Genomic DNA, 18,276 nt, shown 5'->3' on the forward strand with positions numbered 1-18,276 from the left:
ACATGCCCCAATTGTATGCATGATGTGTGCAACAGTATGTTCGTTGTAAATATAGCTGGAGTACTACAAGCAAAAAAGTAAAGGTAACGGTATGCGATTTGGAACGCACTCGCCAGTCAACCCACCTGTCTGTGGGAGGGAGTGTTTTTTTCGCCATAGGTGCCGCCAAAGAGAACGAAATTGAGATTTGCCACTTCGAGTTGTAAATTGTATTTCATTTATATTTATTTTTTATTTTCTTCACATAATTATGTTAATGCGATTTAGCATTTTTTTTATTGTGAAGTATTGTATATTATAATTATGTCTAACATAGTTATATGTAATATAATTGTATTATTTTATATAAATGGAGCGGCCTGCACTGTGGAGAGTTGCGGAGTTGCCGCCTGGTGGCTCTGTATCATCGACGATGACTGCAACATCCCCTGTAGTCTCCTAACGAGCAGCAAGGCGTAACTGGTACCCGCGCCACCTCTTTGGACGGATGCGTAAAAAAGGATGTTTTTCTTTGACGAAAGGGAGCGTCCAATATATAACAAGATTTATTCATTTTTCCGTTTGAAGAATCCGATATTTGACCAGTTATTTTCAGACGCCTTTATCAACGTCACATCATTTTCTGTGAGATAAAATTATGCTAGTCTGAACGAATTTCCGATGTGATGCATTTCTGTGATGGAAAAATCACTCAACTAGAATGGGTAACAAGCAAACAACGTTTACCGATGAACAGTTCGAAGCCTATCAGGTGAGATCCTGTCGTTTGTTCCTTAGTGTTATTAGGCTCTACAGAGACGTTCATCTTCTATAGCGCTTCCCCGGGAATCATAAAAATATACATTGGCTTTAGAGTTTACCGTGAAACAAATCAATATCACTTATTAAAAGCATGGGGGCATGTTTTCTTTAACAGTTTATCCCTCGTTGATTGTGTCGACTACTCTATCTTGTCTGATAAATATAGGCGTATAATATAACGTCATATAATATTAGCATTCTCTTCATTCAAGCAATCTAGAAAACCTTGTTTGTCTTTCCTGTTGCTGTTTATTGAGGAAAGCAAATCAACTTGAATATCATCTATATGTACACTGATCAGCTGGAATATCGTTTATATGTTCCCTGATCAACTGGAATATCATTTATATGTTCCCTGATCAACTGGAATATCATCTATATCTGCACTGGCCTCCATTCTACTTCCTCTGGTGTATTTATCCTCCTAGTCTGACTGGACTGCTCTTGTATTTGCAGGACTGCACTTTCTTTCCCCGAAAAGAGATCCTACGGTGAGTTGGCATTGTATGTTTATGTACTATATAATAATAATAATAATAATAATAATAATAATAATAATAATAATAATAATAATAATAATAATAATAATAATAATAATAACAATAATAAAAAATATATGATTGTGATTATTATTATTAAACCTGCCCATCCCTGGAGCTAGTTTTGTGTTGTTTCTTTATGTACGTATGTATGAATGTACGTATGTATTTTTGCAGTGCCACACACAGTAATGGTTGTCCTTGTGGCTCCAGGCCTACCAGCTTACCCTAACTATCGGGTAAGGTAGGCATTCCGTTTCAGTGGTCGAAACACAAACGATATATGAACTATTAAACCGGCGACATGGAACTCTCAAACGTCAAACCCTGACATAGAAGATGTTGCTGTGGGTCCGACGCGCTTTGAAGTTGTTGAGTGACACCAGGCTCCTGGAAGAAGGGGACGGCCCTCTAAAGAGGATGGAAAGGGTTACACCTTCCTCTAGAAGGGACACGTCAACCTTGTGGTGGGAAGCAGAGGAACAGAAAGAGGCCATGCCTGCCCAACCATCACTAAGCTCAGCATGTCCTCCTGCAATGATACCTTTGGCTCCCATATTTGAAACCCACTGTTGTCTCAGAAGTGGACGTTCTCTTTGGACTACAATGGATTACTGCAAGCAGCAATCGAGTGTGTGCGCGTACTTGTGCGTGCGTGTGTAAGGTTACATAAGAAATAATCATGCCCGCCCATTCGTGACTTTCCAATGAGTGTAGATGTGCTCTCCTGACCCCATAACGTCGGTGTCATCACCACTGTTCGCCCTCATGCTCTCTCCCTCGCTAACCTTCTCTATCTACCGTCCGATCTCAGAATGAACACTGCACAGCGAGAAGAGAACAGTTTGCCCTCTGCCCTGCGTTTCCCCGCCACCCTTCGTCCCCTTCTCCCCCTCCTGCTCCCATTATCCCCTGCCCTCCCCAGCAACCCCCTCTCCCTCCTGCGCTACCCATATCTTCCCTGCTCACTATCCCCTGCACCCCCACAGAAAACCCCATCTTCCCAGCTTTCCTCTGCTCCCATTATCCGCTGTTTTCCCCAGCACCCCCCCCCCCCCCCCCCCCCCCCCCTCTCCCCGTCTCTATACTGCCCGAGGACCCCCTCTCCCCGGCCCCCCCTGCTCTCAGCACCCCTTACACTCTCTCTTGCTCTACCTTCTCCTGGAGCATCTCGAAGGGCATGTATCGCTAGCCTCTGCCGTTATTTTCGCTGGTCTCAGTATTCTAAAGCCATTAAAACCCTGTAGGGTTGCCAGTGCACGTCCAATCAGAATTATGGGATGAGCTCACCCCAGCTGCCAAGGGAAAGCTGTACGGGTGCGGGATGTTGGACAGATCTTTGTTTCAGCAGTCCGCAATTTGTTTAGTTTAAGTGTGCAGGACTGGTTGTTCTTAATGCAAGACTGAATAAGATTTACACCTGCAGAATGCTTCATTAATGAATGATGTTCGGCTGGTATTCTGTTGGCCCAAGTCTTCGTCATATTCTATTCATTAAGAAGCCCTTTCACTCCTTTTCAATTGCCATTCTGGATCCGAGCTTCATGTTCTATAATCAAATCATCAACCCAGTGTAAGCAGTTTTTAGTCTCTTTTTACTTCGCTGCCTTTTGCATGCGGGTAATTATATGATGCTCCCATGTAAGCCGCTCCACCTTTAGAGGGAGATATATCACTGCCAGCCAGATGTGTCTCTGGGCTTCAATAGGACCGATGGCTTAGAGCGTCCATCAGCCTATTAGGTTGTAAGCTTGCTTGATTAGCTAATCGCACTCTCACCTGGTGGCATGTCATGGGACCTTTATGCAGGGAAATACGGGTTATTTTCCAGTAGCGCCTGCATCGGCGTACAAAAACTATGCATCCATTATTTCTCCCAGAACAGCATCGGTCTGTACCTCATCAGACATCCTCGAGTTTGAGGGCTGAAACCAAATCTGCCACTTTGGTCCACTGGACCAAAGTACTGGTGTAATCATCTCATTGAGGTAAACTGGTAATGAAGACTGTAGAGATATGGGACCATATCTTAGCATAGGTAGTGGAAAGTAGCGGTAGAGCGGGTTGACTGGTAACCGGAAGAGTGCTAGGTCGATCCCCGGCTCCTTCTAGCTGAATGAAGAGGTGTCCCTGAGCAAGAAACCTTACCCTGACTGCATCCTGACGAGCCGGTTGTTGTCGCCCTGCTTGGTTGACTCCGCCATCGGTGTGTGAATGTGTGAATGAATGGTTGGAAGTCGTTTTGGATTAAAGCGTGAGCAAAATCCCCTAAATGTAAATGTAGCGGACAGAGCAGGTAGCGGACAATGGAGGCTGGATGGTAACTGGCAGGATTCTTGCTCTGGGTGCACGATGGGCAGGGGGAGAAGAATGAGCTGACGTCTGAAGACAGATTCATCAACCTAAAGTGGTGGTCAGAGGGCTTCGAAACGTGAGCTGTGCTGAAGCGTTGCTTTTTCTCCTCAAATGCAAGCTCTGCCTCACCGAATGATTTCCTGGTGAGTGCCTTTATGGGGGCCGCAATGAAGCGCGTGCCTCTGAGGAGGCAGCGGTAAAAGCTGGTGCATCCCATGAAAGGATTTAATGGAAAAGGCATTTGGTTAAAGGTCAGCAGAGTGAGTGTGAGTGTGTGTAATTGGGTATTGCAGGTACGACATTAGCTATATCTCAACGCCAAACGGTGTGCAATTGAACAGTGTTAAATAAACGTTTGATATATCCTGTAGAGAAAGAATGTTTAAGACCCTCGTTTGGACTGCTTTACATTAGCCTTATTACACCATGTTGATCTCGCCAGTGTCCATTCGCCTTTTTCCTGCCGATCAGCATGGCCTCGAGCAAGTTGCAAGCGTCTTACACAATAAAAAAAACGGTTAAATAAGCTCTCCAGGAGGGAGTTGAAATAGTGCATTCTCAAATGGTACATAACTGTTTGCTTTAAAGCATTTGGGTTTGGACTTGGGCACCTGTGTGGCAGCCTGAGAACGTTAACCTGAGTGCATTGATGGCCCAATGGAACACAACCATGCAGCCTCACCAAGCCCCAGAGCCTATTCAGTCTCGAGACGGGCCCGCTGAGGCCGCCTTAACCAGCCCTCAACACCGCACACTCCACAATGATGAGTAAGGAACACTGCAGTCTGCCGCAAAGAAATGCAATAAATGCTGGCATCCAAGGAGAGTGGAGAAATCTATGGAGCAACCAAAACAGGTTTAACCGATATAAAGATGAATAGAAATCTGCAGGGATGGCTTTTCTCAGTAGACCATATGTTTTTGGTTGACCTCCAATCAAATTGAACAAGGGCAAAGAGAGCCAGAGGGTTACTCAGTTATTCAAATCTGATTGGCTGGTGTTTAAGTTAAGGCCATGACCATATTTGAAAATGGATTGCCTCGCAGCCAAGGCCAGAATGATATTCATTGCTAAATGCATGAATGAATGAATGAATGAATGAATGAATGAGTGCCTAAATAGTCTCACAGGGCTAGCTTAACACCACTTTCATGAACTGCAACAAACCCGTAACAAAAAGTGTAAATGGCTGAAATCTATGTTCTTTTTACGTCCAACACCCAATATAGCTCCGCCCACTTTGCAACTATATATTGTTTGGGCAGCAACATTACAACCACACACCCCCCTCGAACCTGCTAGACAAAGCTGCAGCTGAGCCAGACTAGATTTTATGGCACTATGATGAGAAATAATGAAGGCAGGGCTGGGCTGAGTGCCAGGACGATAAGGCTAATTTGCAGTGAGTCTGAGTTGCAGACCCACAGGTAGAACGTTGTCCTCCTCGGTAGGCGAGTTCCCGGAGACGAGGCTACAGTTGCTTTACCTCTCCAGACACCTGCCGTGGACGAAGGAATAGATTTGACCTTTGTGGTACTTATTTGTTTAGTTTTCATTCACATTTGGTTTTTCCCTGGTGGAGGTCACTGAGGTAGTCAAACATCTCCGCAGTGGCAAAGCCCCAGGGATTGATGAGATCCAGCCAGAAATGCTAAAGGCTCTGGGTGTTGAGGGGCTGTCATGGTTGACACGCCTATTCAACATCGCGTGGGAGTCGGGTACAGTGCCAAAGGAGTGGCAAACCGGGGTGGTGGTTCCCCTGTTCAAAAAGGGGGACCAGAGAGTGTGTGCCAATTACCGGGGTATCACACTTCTCAGCCTCCCTGGTAAAGTCTACTCCAAGGTACTGGAAAGGAGGGTTCGGCCGATCGTCGAACCTCAGATTGAAGAGGAACAATGCGGTTTTCGCCCCGGACGTGGAACTACGGACCAGCTCTTCACTCTTGCAAGGATCCTGGAGGGGGCCTGGGAGTATGCCCATCCGGTCTACATGTGTTTTGTGGATCTGGAGAAGGCGTATGACCGGGTCCCCCGGGAGAAACTGTGGGAGGTGCTGCGGGAGTATGGGGTAAAGGGGTCTATCCTCAGGGCCATCCAATCCCTGTACTCCCAAAGCGAGAGCTGTGTTCGCGTCCTCGGCAGCCAGTCAGTTTCGTTCTCGGTGGGTGCTGGGCTCCGCCAGGGCTGCGCCTTGTCACCAATCCTGTTTGTGATATACATGGACAGGATATCGAGGCGTAGTCGTGGTGGGGAGGGGTTGCAGTTCGGTGGTCTGAGGATCTCGTCACTGCTTTTTGCGGATGATGTGGTCCTCATGGGATCATCGGCCTGTGACCTTCAGCACTCACTGGATCGGCTGGCGGCCGAGTGTGAAGCGGCTGGGATGAGGATCAGCACCGCTAAATCTGAGGCCATGACTCTTAGCAGGAAACCGATGGATTGCTTACTCCGGGTAGGAAATGAGTCCTTAGCCCAAGTGAAGGAGTTCAAGTACCTCGGGGTCTTGTTCGCGAGTGAGGGTACTATGGAACGTGAGATTGGCCGGAGAATCGGAGCAGCGGGGGCGGTATTGCGTTCGCTTTACTGCACCGTTGTGACGAAAAGAGAGCTGAGCCGCAAGGCAAAGCTATCGATCTACCGGTCGATTTTCGTTCCTATCCTCACCTATGGTCATGAGGGCTGGGTGATGACCGAAAGGACGAGATCGCGGGTACAAGCGGCCGAGATGAGTTTTCTCAGAAGGGTGGTTGGCGTCTCCCTTAGGGATAGGGTGAGAAGCTCAGCCATCCGTGAGGAACTCGGATTAGAGCCGCTGCTCCTTTACTTAGAAAGGAGTCAGCTGAGGTGGTTCGGGCATCTGGTAAGGATGCCCACTGGGCGCCTTCCTTGGGAGGTGTTTCAGGCACGTCCAGTGGGGAGGAGACCTCGGGGAAGACCCAGGACTAGGTGGAGAGATTATATCTCAACACTGGCCTGGGAACGCCTCGGGATCCCCCCGTCAGAGTTGGTCAATGTGGCCCGGGAAAGGGAAGTCTGGGGCCCCCTGCTTGAGCTGCTCCCCCCGCGACCCGACCCCGGATAAGCGGAAGAAAATGAGATGAGATGAGATGAGATTTGGTTTTTCTTCACTTTTGGTCATTCAATTACTTATTTTAGTTATTTTAGCATAGACTGAGATATCTGCAAGTATACCTTTTCTTGTATTAGCCAGATTCAGATAAGTTGTTAAATTCCAAATTCATCATTACATTGTTCAAAAGGGGAGCACACTGGGTAAGCATTTGCTTTCCCCTAGCCGCTTCCATTGACCATTGAGTAACAGTAGCCCAGCTCCTGTTCATATGAGGGAAATACAGAGGGTATTTGGACAAAGAAAACATGCCTGAAGACAGGCTGAAAACAACCTAAATATCCCCTGGCGTATCCCTTTAATATGTGTGTGTCTGTGTGTTTGTGCGTGCATGTGTGTGTTACAGGTTACATGGTCGATACCGTGAGCTGGCTCCACATTTAGTGCCCTTGGATTATACCAACAACCCGGACATCAAGCTGCCCCTTTCGCTTCTTGTCAGCATGCCTGAGCTGAAGGTACTGCTGGGAGATTGGGCCTTAGATAGGAGATCACCTCCCACCCCATCTTCAAGTCAAGAAAAATGTTGTGTGATCGCAGTGCAAGGAGAGATTCTTTCTCTACATTCAATCTGGATTGATGAGAAATATGTGTTTGTCTAGACAGAATTTCTTGCTGAATCATTGTTATTCTGGTGCTTAGCTCAAAGTTCTACTAGTCAAAGCCATTGCTAACTTTTATCAAACAGGATTCGTTGCATTATCCAAAGCAAAGATAACTGGTACTCGGTCACTATGTTACATCGGTTGCGGTACACAAACCTGTATGTGTGTGCATATCAAGTAGGGATCTCTGCCTACGTCTAAACAGGCTTAGACAGTTGTGATCAGGATGTGCCATTTGTGCAAACAGATTCTTTTTTTTAACAAATCTAAATTAAAAAACGATGGAGAATATAGTTATTTTGTCTCATATAAACAGGGCCAGTCTTGCCAATGAAACACAGGGACCTTTATGATATCTCCAAGAGTGACTCGAAGAAGATAAGCTTCTGCGAGATGACACTTAATAGTGGTTTCTTGTTCAATGATTAGTGCTTGCATAATAATGTGTATTTGTGCTTGTGTGCATGATTTAGAAAGACTGACAGAATGCGTTTATGTGCACTCATTTTTTTAGATAATGTATACTCTAACCTTAGTATTAACAACAATGTCATATTTATCTTGTTTAGTACTGTTTCAGACATATTGTTCCATATTGCTCTGTCACTGGTAGGAAAATCCCTTCAGAGACCGGATAGTGCAGACTTTCTCTGAGGACGGCCAGGGGGATCTGAGTTTCAACGACTTTGTCGACATGTTCTCGGCACTGTGTGAGTCGTCCTCGAGGGAACTGAAGACGAGATACGCCTTCAAGATATATGGTAATCAAAGTGGTTGTGCCTGTGTGTGTTCAGTGATGCAACACTTTAACAGGGAATGATGCATCACCTCAACTTGTGTAAAATGTCATCTCCAATTAGATTATGACCTTATAAAAAACAAATGCCATTACAGCTGAACATAACTGACGTTATTGGGTTCAGTGGGTTTCGGCAGAAACGTTTTGTGCAGAAGCCAAGGGTGTGGCTGATGGGTTTCTACTTGTTGTGGCCCAGATTTCAACAGGGACAACTTCATCTGTAAGGAGGACCTGGAGAAGACCATTAACAAGCTGACGAAAGGGGAGCTGACCCCGGAGGAGGTCACCCTGGTCTGTGACAAGGCCATCGAGGAGGCGGACCTTGACGGGGACAGCAAGCTCTCCTTTGCTGACTTTGAGAACATGATCTCCAAAGCTCCTGATTTCCTGAGGTACAGAGAGAGGGCTTGTCGGGTTGATGAGAGATGGGAAGAGCAATGCAAATATATGGTTACAGATAGATTCAATTAATTGAATGTAGAATAGTATATGTGTGTGTGTATAGTGTGAATAAGTAAAGCTATAACTTTAGATACTAGCCTTTATGTCTGTGCGTGCATATACACACACATTAATATCAGATGCACAAACACACACGCACACGCACACGCACACACACACACACACACACACACACACACACACACAAACACACACACACAGACACACACACACGGGCCACAGAAACCAATAAAGTGCTTGCAGGATCAAAGTGTTTTTTCCTGCCAGGACAGACAATTCATCACCACACTGTATATGGTTTCATTACTCTGCCTAAACCATGAACAAACAATCCTGCAGTAAAACTGAATGTCGCTCTATTTCTGAGACGCTTGATTTGGCCGCCCGTTGGATGTAACCATAAATCCATCCATCACTCGGGAAAAATCATTCCGGACTCTCCAGCAATACTTCGACCTCTTCTCCCGGCTGAGGTCGGAGAAGAGATACTGTTTTGGTGAGGCGAATACAGAGAGGCTCAGGAAATACACCGTACGGTTCCTAAATGAGCCGCACACCCCAACCCCCAGCATGGTCTCAACAGGCTCCCGTCAGTAACACTGCCTCTATGTTGAATACTGCACCGTCACCTTAACCATATCCTACTACATACTGCACTGTACATTCAATACTGTTTTTTGGACTGTATCATCTGTATACGTTTAACTTAATATACCCAGATGTGATTAAAATTGTATTTTGTTTTGCTCTATTTTCAATTTATTTATATACATGCCAGGGCTTTTATACTATATATATTAGTATTATATAATTGTGTATTTTATCCTGGTTTGTCCAAGCACAGTCAAAGGAGCAGGCTACGTGAGCATTTCACTGCTAGGTGTACATGTATGACTTTGTATTTGACAAATATAACTTTAACCTTAGCTTAGCGGCCCTGGAGACTGGCTGAAACCGGTTCAGAACCAGGGACGTTAATCACTGATAGTGTAACTATAGCGAGGGTCTGTAATAAATAGTGTTGCCATGATTTTATCAAATGAGCTCTGATAGGTAGCCAGCAAATATTATCGATGTTCCAATTGTGACAAAGCCGGAAAAGTCTTGGGTGGTTGGATGCTATGATGAATGAAACAACATCTTTCTGGCTGTAAATTGGCCTACAGCTAGGCTGAGGGGATCGAACCTAAAAACAATAATCTGGGAGTTGAACACTCTAGAACCTCCAATATATATTCCCTGGTATGTTCTGCCCTGTCAGACTCTGGTTACGTAACATGGTCAACATAGGATTTATGTTGTCTGTAGCAGTAATTCATCTTGTCTGTCTTTTTGCTCCAGCACATTCCATGTACGAATCTGAGGGGCGGTCTCATGGAACCATGGAGTCTTGTTGAAGTCTGGCTCAGATCCCTGGGCTGGTGTGCGTCCTTATGGCCTCGGAATCAGTGATTTCAGAGAGAGAGATGCTTCGATGGGGCCTCAGTCTCAACCACACGCCTGTGCCCGGCCTTCCCAGTGCCGAGCCCAGCCATGGACCTTCAGTGGACATCAGGAGGAGGAGCTGGATAGCAGGGGACTGGAGTGTCCTGTAGCTGTTGGATACAGAGCTAGCTAGGTCTACCTGTACGCCTTCTCTTTCTTCAAGAAGCACAGGCGTTTCTTGCCAATCCACGCTGTACTTAAAGGGATGACCATGACTTTTTATCTTTAAAAGGAGATATTCACCACTTGCATGGTTCTTCTCTTTATTATTAACCAAGCAAACCATGCTACTTCATTGTGGGATCATTTTGTTATAAGAGAGGATTTTTTCTCTGCACCATAGCAGATAGCTTTTTTGTTTTGTGTATCAACATTCAAAATGTAAATGTTCTGCTCCTCTGATGTACTGCTTGGAGGAGGAGTTACCAGGTGGACGTGACAAAGAGGAACCACAAACAGGGCTTATGTGACTCATGTGCTTTTCTATATTCAAAAAGCACACTTTAGTACTAAGGGCAAAACCGTCAAGCTATGCAATCGTTCATTATGAAGTGCATGGATGCATTGTAAATTGCTTCTAGATGTTATCGTTATTCCCCATTTTGTGAAATGTACCAATGCACAATGACAATCATACTTAACTGGTGTTCAGTTGATGGAAGGGCTCTGTTGTCTGCTGTAAAATCGTATGCTTTGAACATTTGTTCCTTTTCTGTATGATAGGGCTATAGGCTAGATTTGAAATAAACAATTTATCTGTGTTTTTGCTCCATGCTTTACTCATTATTTTTCCTAACCTATTGAAATGATTGCATCTCGCAGCATTGACGTGCAACATGAACACTCTACCTTCACATTTTAAGAATGGCAACAATACCCCTATTAGCAAAGTGTAATCATCAGCTTGGTAGTTTATCTCAAGCCCTGTTAAATATTTCTAAAGCAGAGCTAGGATTCTTCTTGGCACCCTCTAAATTACAAATGCTCATATTGTATATAGTTCAGGATGATGTGTTTTGTGAAGTTCCTCAATGACCATGCATATTGGACTCACCCTTCCATTTGACCTCAGCTCTGGATAGATGACAAAGACATGACGCCCACATCCTCTGTGGGCATCATGTGTAGAAATACTCAATAGACCATAAGCCTTTAGTTTAATTTATTTGCAAACCAGTTCCACCCGTGTTATTAAAGTGATCCATCAGGTTCTGGTTTGAAGGCATGATTGATTGGAATTGTTTCACAGCACAAAGCCAGCTCTTCCGGCTTCGGTTGGTCATTGAGATTCTCCCCTGCCTTTCCTCTGTCTCCTCTTGTTTCCTTTATGAGCACCAGAGCCAGCGTATGCCTGCTTCCCACAGATACCCCGTCCCCTGGTTTAGCATCTGCCAGCCTTTGCCAACTGTATCTTCCTGCATGCTGTCCCCCATACAGCTGCAGCCATAACATGAGTGGTCCATTTCTATCATTCTCATGGGAGATATCTGTCAACAAATGACAATAAATTAGAATGGTAGAGAAGTATGTTAGTACATATTAATGAGAGGATTGAGCTATTCATTTCTAGTCTAGTTGTTCTTTTTCTTGGATCGAGAAGATGAACTGTGGACGAAAGTACTCTCCCCTCCTTGCCAGACCACTGTCACTTATTCTCCACTGTTCTTGAGGAGTTACTCTGGAGGCAATTGAGGGGTTGGGATTAGCATTAGATGGCTGTTCTTTCTTGTATATTTCAATAGATCCTCCATAGACAACCTGGTCTGTGTGCCAATCACATCGATTTATCTCATCCCACCTGTTCAACGAGAGAGGGTTAGTCGGAGTAGGCCGTTTTTGATTTGCTTCCCTGTGATATGGTTGCATCTTTTAGGAGTGAATAACTTAGAGAATATTTAAGATATTAAAGGAATAGGACTGCCCTTGTCATGTGTTTTTAAAATGTCCTAGAAATGATCAATTCAGATTCGAATCTTCCTCAATACAATCTTGTGTGTACTATCCAAGATATTATGGGACTTTTTATTTTTGGTTGCTTAAGATCTCAACTTTTGCCTGTCAGAATGTTATTTAAGTGATGTGTTAAAAATATACAGATGATTGATTGCAGTTACGTCATTATGGCAGATACATAAAAGCATCCACACAACAGCCTCAAATAGATGCCAGCTCAATTTGTTAAAGGTTCCAGTCACCATCAAACAGATCGATAACATAACTGTGTTGGGATTCTCACCTGACACCTATCCCTTACAAACACATCGATGGAACCTCCTTTGGGATGCTGTTAGCCTCCATGTAAAGACAATTATGGTCACTTTGTACATCACTAATGGAAATATTGTTATTGTTGTGCTATACCTTAGCCATCTTTAAGGGACATGTCCACATTCTGGTATTGTGTTTCCATTGTACTGATTCCCGTAAAGTCTGTAGAATTAGGGGTATAGGGAGGGGAAGTGAAACAGCGCTTTCTCCGATCCAATTTCGGGGTGAAATGCATCGATTTTCCCGACAGGGCTTGTACATCACAATGCATCATTGGATTTTTTTTGTTGGTGAAACTACACCATATTGAGTAATAAAGAGACTAGTACTGTAAATCAGAAATCAAAGAAAATATACCGTAACTGTTCTAGGGTAATGAACATTCGTTTAGCCAAATCTAGATTTAGAAACATTTTGTAAGACAGAATAACAATTACATGTAATATATATATTAATCAACTTTGACGGAAAATTTGTTATACTGTTCATACTCTCTCATTATCTCTTCTGGAGCAATATAAACATCCCCTAGTCAATGTATGGGGTCATTTTGTTGCTACACTGGTCAATGAAACTCACAGTAGGTATGCCAGGTGAGTGAAACTTAAAGAAATGTCTAGGCGCCAAATCTATATATTTTTATCAGTTTATCAGCTTTTCAGCTGCCCCAAAATTCAATCAGAAACCAAATTGTACTAAAATGACAGCAAGCACTTGTTTGGAAACAGCAAAGTTTATTGCACAGTAGCAACCGCATCACAAGATCAAGACTATATTTCAATCCAAAAAGAAAATGTTGAAGACTTTGAACACTTCATTTCAATGGAAAGTCAGATCTGATTTTCCCATTTTATGAAATGTGGTGTTAAATCAAACTGCACACCTTGGTTCACAGTCTTGTTTGTGTGTCTGTAAGTAATGTTAGCTGCTCACTGGAAGCGCCAGCAGCAGACTGGCTGTGTGACTTTGTACCACGGCGGAGGAGGGGGAGCACTGGCTGGTTTCTAGGAGGTGATGGACACCATGTTGTTGGGACTCAGGATTTCAATCCAGTAACCATCAGGGTCTTGGATAAACGCCAAGCCTTTCATTTTACCTGAGACACAAACGCACACACAGCGACCTCATATCCTCAGTTCAAGACCCAAGTCATGTAACAGTTCTTTTTTTGTTTTTTTACCATAACTAACTTGCAATTGTAAGAATGTCTTTGTAACATTAGCCAGAAGCTTTGAATTGGTGTTGAAAGCAACAGTTCACCTATCTCAACAGGAGTTTTGCAGCCCAGAATTAGCTCTTTTCAACTTTCTGATTATTGATGCTGTGAATCTTATTTTAAAAATTCCATTTTTGGAATTCCATCTAGGCTTACCATCATCTGGTTTCTTGACGAATGTGACCCCCTGCTCTTCAAACACTTTGCAGGCAGCAAAGACATCAGGTACAGCAATACCGATATGACCTGTCCAGTAGAGTAACAGGGTAAGATAAAATGGGACTGGTTATATGTTGAAAGGGTTTTAGATATTAAAAACACACACATAGACAAACTAATGAAGCAAACTCACCGAAGCCACGAGGATCCGAGTTACCGTTGTGATAAGACTGGTTCTCGTCACTCTCAGAACCCCAGTTACTGGAGGGTAGAAGAGCCCAGGTACAGGAGAGAGGGGCGCAGACCAGAGAGGAGACAACTGGTCAAATCCTGGTCTTTATCCAACCATTCAATAATTGGGTTGGTAATCGAAACGATTCATGAAATAGTGGATGAAGAGTCGTAACCCCCCACACACTGTGTATTGCTTTGGGAGTCTTGAAAAGTGAGATTATTTTGAATTGTCAGTTTAACAGTGTTCCGTTAACATAATGGGGGGGGTCTCATTCTGTTTCTACTTTGATTTAATATCATTGATAAAGTGTGGATTTTCATTCATAAAGAGTATTTTTTGCGAGCTTGGACACCAAAATATACAACTTGGATTTCTTCCTAAAAAGTAGGGCAAAAAGGATGTCCCCTTTTTCAGAATGGTTGGCCAGTTAGGACAACTACACATGAGACAACTACGGGCCCCGTTTCATGTGAGGAAGCCGGTTAGTGAGTCAACAGTTGCTCTTACTGCGTCAGCTCGATGGTGGCTCTCCTGGAGAAGGTCCAGGCAGTCTTCTCCTTCACCTCGGAGGGGATCTCCTTCTTGTCCTCATAGCCCAAGAAGAAGAGTGAGAAGCGCATGGCGGGGAAGTCGAATTTCTGCAGTAGCCTGGTGGATACGGAGACATACAAATATGTTCAACTATTAACCATGTGTTTGTGTACATGCTCTACATTCTGTTTAGCTGTCCGTCTTGGGGACTTGCTGGAGACACTAGGCATCAGACATTAATTACAATGACAATGGGGCCTTATAAAGTACTGAAAACAGAAAATCAGCAGAATAAGAATTTTGACTCTACAGGGTTGGAATATATAATCCCATATAAAGTAGGCTTTATATAGGAGTATATATTCCTACTATAAAGGAATTGAAAAAAAGAAGCAAAAAACTAAGTCATTTTATACATTTGTTTTCTTTCAGACAAACCCAACCAACAGACGCAGACACCACAACATGTCCCACAGGAACACACGAGACACCCACTAAAGAATATATTTATGCACCCATAGACCAACATTAATACCCTTTATAACTTACTTCGCCACTGTATTTTGCTCTGTATTAAAGTAAATGTAGTCTCATGACATTAGTTTGCTCAAACTACTTCCATTAAGCGAAGTGATCTGAATGAAACTGTAAACACGAGGCGAGGGTCAAAACACTGTTTAGGGGCTTTAGGACGTAGTCGAGGAATCACTCAAAGACTTCCCGGCAGGATACACTGATGCATCCTCTGTCCCCAAGCAATTGTGCGAGACATTCCAGTCAGACTTACGTCATTCCCAGGATTCTGGTGTAGAAGTCCAACGATTTGACCGGATCTTTCACCCGTAGCATGGTCTGCTGCATCATGAAGTCCTGAAACAGCAGAGACACCCATCAGTGGTCATGCATCAGAACTAAGTGAATGCATCAGTGGTCATGTATCAGAGGCCCGGCTGACTCAGGGGTCATACATTAGAGGCCCTGGCTGCCTCAGTGGTCATACATTAGAGGCCCTGGCTGCCTCAGTGGTCATACATTAGAGGCCCTGGCAACCTCAGTGGTCATATATTAGAGGCCCTGGTTGCCTCAGTGGTCATACATTAGAGGCCCTGGCTGCCTCAGTGGTCCTACATTAGAGGCCATGGCTGCCTCAGTGGTCATAAATTAGAGGCCCTGGCTGCCTCAGTGGTCATGCATTAGAGGCCCTGGCTGCCTCAGTGGTCATGCATTAGAGGCCACGCCTGTAAATCACTTATTAAGGCCCAATCCCATTTCTATCTTTTCCTTCCCCTTACCCCTCCCGCTTGTTTTGAAGGGGTACTTTACCCCGTCAAAACAAGGGGGAGGGGTAAGGGGAAGGGTTAAGGGGTAGAAATGGGATTGGGCCTTAACCAGCTGTCGCCGGAGATCATAAAAGGTATCTTGAAAATTGGTCTTTAGTTTTGAAGTCTATATTACTTTGCATTGGGTGAACACCATCAGCATACCCTGGTGGATAATACAGGAAATACAACCGTTCACCTCACTGGGTGACGGCTAGACAGGGATCATGGCAAGTCGGTGCTACGACTTCTGAAGAGACAGTTATTTAATTTTCACTCTCATGTACAGTAAATGCAGAGATTGGCCAATAGGTCATTAACGTTTGAAGGGAGGTTGGTATTGTGGTGATGTCCTTTCCTTCTTGCTGCCCTCTGCACCAGCAGGTGCAAGGGGAATGAGTGAGTACTTTCCAGCTCACTGCTTGTGTAAGCGTCGGCGGTTGGGCAAAAGTGTGTCTGGACCAGTCAAGAAACGGGTCAATTTATTGATGCATGGACGCAAATTAATCCAGGAAGGACCATGCCCATAATGATACACATGCTATTCTCAAAACATCCTTTCCTACACATATCTGAGCCAGATTTCAATGCACTTGAATATCTCCCTGTATACAGGGAGATATTCAAAGGCTATGATTTTTTTTTTTGCAGCTTTCAGGTCATCACCCTGGCCCCTGTCCCATCTTGCTACATCGCATACCAGCCAGCAGAACCCTAGGTCCCCTCTCCTCTTAACCTCCACATTCCAATCATCCAGACCTCCTCTCCTCAGCATGTAACCCCGTAATAAAGACGGTGAATATTGTACTGTGTATAATAGCTGTTCTGACTATTAGGGTAGTCAACAGAGCAGCAAGCACAGAGCAGTTCAATTCTAGTAAGCCTTCAGTGTTAAACTCTCACGTTTGGTTTTACTGGTTTTATATCATAAACCTTTTTCCCTTATTATATCACAAACACATGCTACGGTAAACCCGTTTCTCTCTCCCCTCAGTAAGGACATGATATAAGAATGCACTCTGTGAGACAAGGTCGTCATTCATTAATATGGATATTTATGGTAGTAACCTTTAAGCCCAACTATCTTCTAACTATAGGACATATCCAATATCCATATTCGAGGGGATTTGAAGTAGAAAAAGAGAAAGAATTAAGCAAGTATGTGTCCATAGGATGTTTTGAATCTTGCTTCAATGAGTCAATGCTTGACGTTAACGTAGGGCTCATGCCCCCGGTGTGAATGCAGGTATGTCGCAGGCATTCATAATCGATTATCGAGTCATCATGACTTGATCCTTAAGACGTTACAGCAAAGTAACTGCGAGATAAGAGCTCGAATGACCTCGCCAGGAATACTTTTTGGCCCATTGCGATAACACGATAATAAAGGTAAGTTGCGTAAACAACGGAAAAAGTAGGAGGCCTAAAACACTGTTGGCTTCACCTGCAAATCGAATCAGCATAGCCGACCATTGGCCTGCCAACCAACACAGATATGCACAGTCAACCTTTAAAACTTTAACATGTTAAGTTGAATGAAACAGTTCGTTTGTCAGGTGCTTTCAAACGCAACCGGGCTATATATACACACACATACACACACGACTGGAACTGTCAGCCATCGTTTGTATGGGGAGGAAGCCAAACGTGCAGTTTTTGGTAGTGTTTGAAGGAAGACGAATATACATTTGAAGTTATTTTCAGAAACTTGAAACAAGACCAACCGCCCTACCTTCGTGATCGGATTTCCATCTTTGCAAGCTGCTACCACGGCCTCTTCCGAGAGTCCTTGGTCACTCATTCTTTCCGATATAGACAACGTAATGTCGAGGCGAGGGCGCTCGGCTAGGCGGGGTGTAGGAATGACAGAAGGCGGTACGTCGGCTCTCAAACCAGAAAGTATCGCGAAGCCAGATCACCGATCATGCTCTCGTCTGTGGTTGGGCGCACTCGAACGCATAATGGTGCTTTTTTGATTACTCCATATGGGCTGGCCGCGGTTTAGGCACAGGTGGGAGTTTGCATTCAGCCCGTGGCATTCAGATGTCCACTTGATTAATTTCAGAAATCTGATTTCGGATTAATATCTAAAGTTTTTATCAAACAAGCTAATATCCGGGTTAACGGAACGTTTCACTTTCTTCATATTTATTTCGAACCATGCTAACCTTGCAGGCGAGGATCTGTACTCAAGTAATTTGAGAAAACAAACTTTGCCAGCAAAAGTGTCCGTAGACGTTTTGAAATAGACAACGTGTTGGCTGGCCACTGGAAAGTCGGTATATACATCCTTCTGAAAGCAAATTAGTCATCAGGTAACGTGGCGTAACTCCGCCCGTTGCAGGTGATGCTTTCTGGCCCAGCCTCTGTG

General features: G+C 44.2%; 2 protein-coding genes across 2 annotated transcripts; one reads left to right on the forward strand and one right to left on the reverse strand.

The window, feature by feature from the left end:
* Window positions 1–549: 549 nt before the first annotated feature.
* On the forward strand, window positions 550–10,999 carry LOC130403508 (calcium and integrin-binding family member 2-like). The gene is made up of 6 exons (XM_056607897.1): window positions 550–751; window positions 1,258–1,292; window positions 7,173–7,284; window positions 8,045–8,192; window positions 8,427–8,622; window positions 10,034–10,999. The coding sequence occupies exons 1-6, from the start codon at window positions 701–703 to the stop codon at window positions 10,053–10,055; spliced, it is 564 nt and encodes a 187-aa protein (XP_056463872.1). The 5' UTR covers window positions 550–700; the 3' UTR covers window positions 10,056–10,999.
* Window positions 11,000–13,131: 2,132 nt separating this feature from the next.
* On the reverse strand, window positions 13,132–18,181 carry glo1 (glyoxalase 1). The gene is made up of 6 exons (XM_056607898.1): window positions 17,638–18,181; window positions 15,374–15,456; window positions 14,563–14,703; window positions 14,014–14,081; window positions 13,818–13,907; window positions 13,132–13,541 (listed from the first exon to the last, which is right to left on the reverse strand). Exons 1-6 carry the CDS (start codon window positions 17,704–17,706, stop codon window positions 13,450–13,452), a joined length of 543 nt encoding a protein of 180 aa, XP_056463873.1. The 5' UTR covers window positions 17,707–18,181; the 3' UTR covers window positions 13,132–13,449.
* Window positions 18,182–18,276: the final 95 nt, after the last annotated feature.

Source organism: Gadus chalcogrammus, chromosome 14, assembly GCF_026213295.1.
Source record: "Gadus chalcogrammus isolate NIFS_2021 chromosome 14, NIFS_Gcha_1.0, whole genome shotgun sequence".
NCBI lineage: Eukaryota > Metazoa > Chordata > Actinopteri > Gadiformes > Gadidae > Gadus > Gadus chalcogrammus.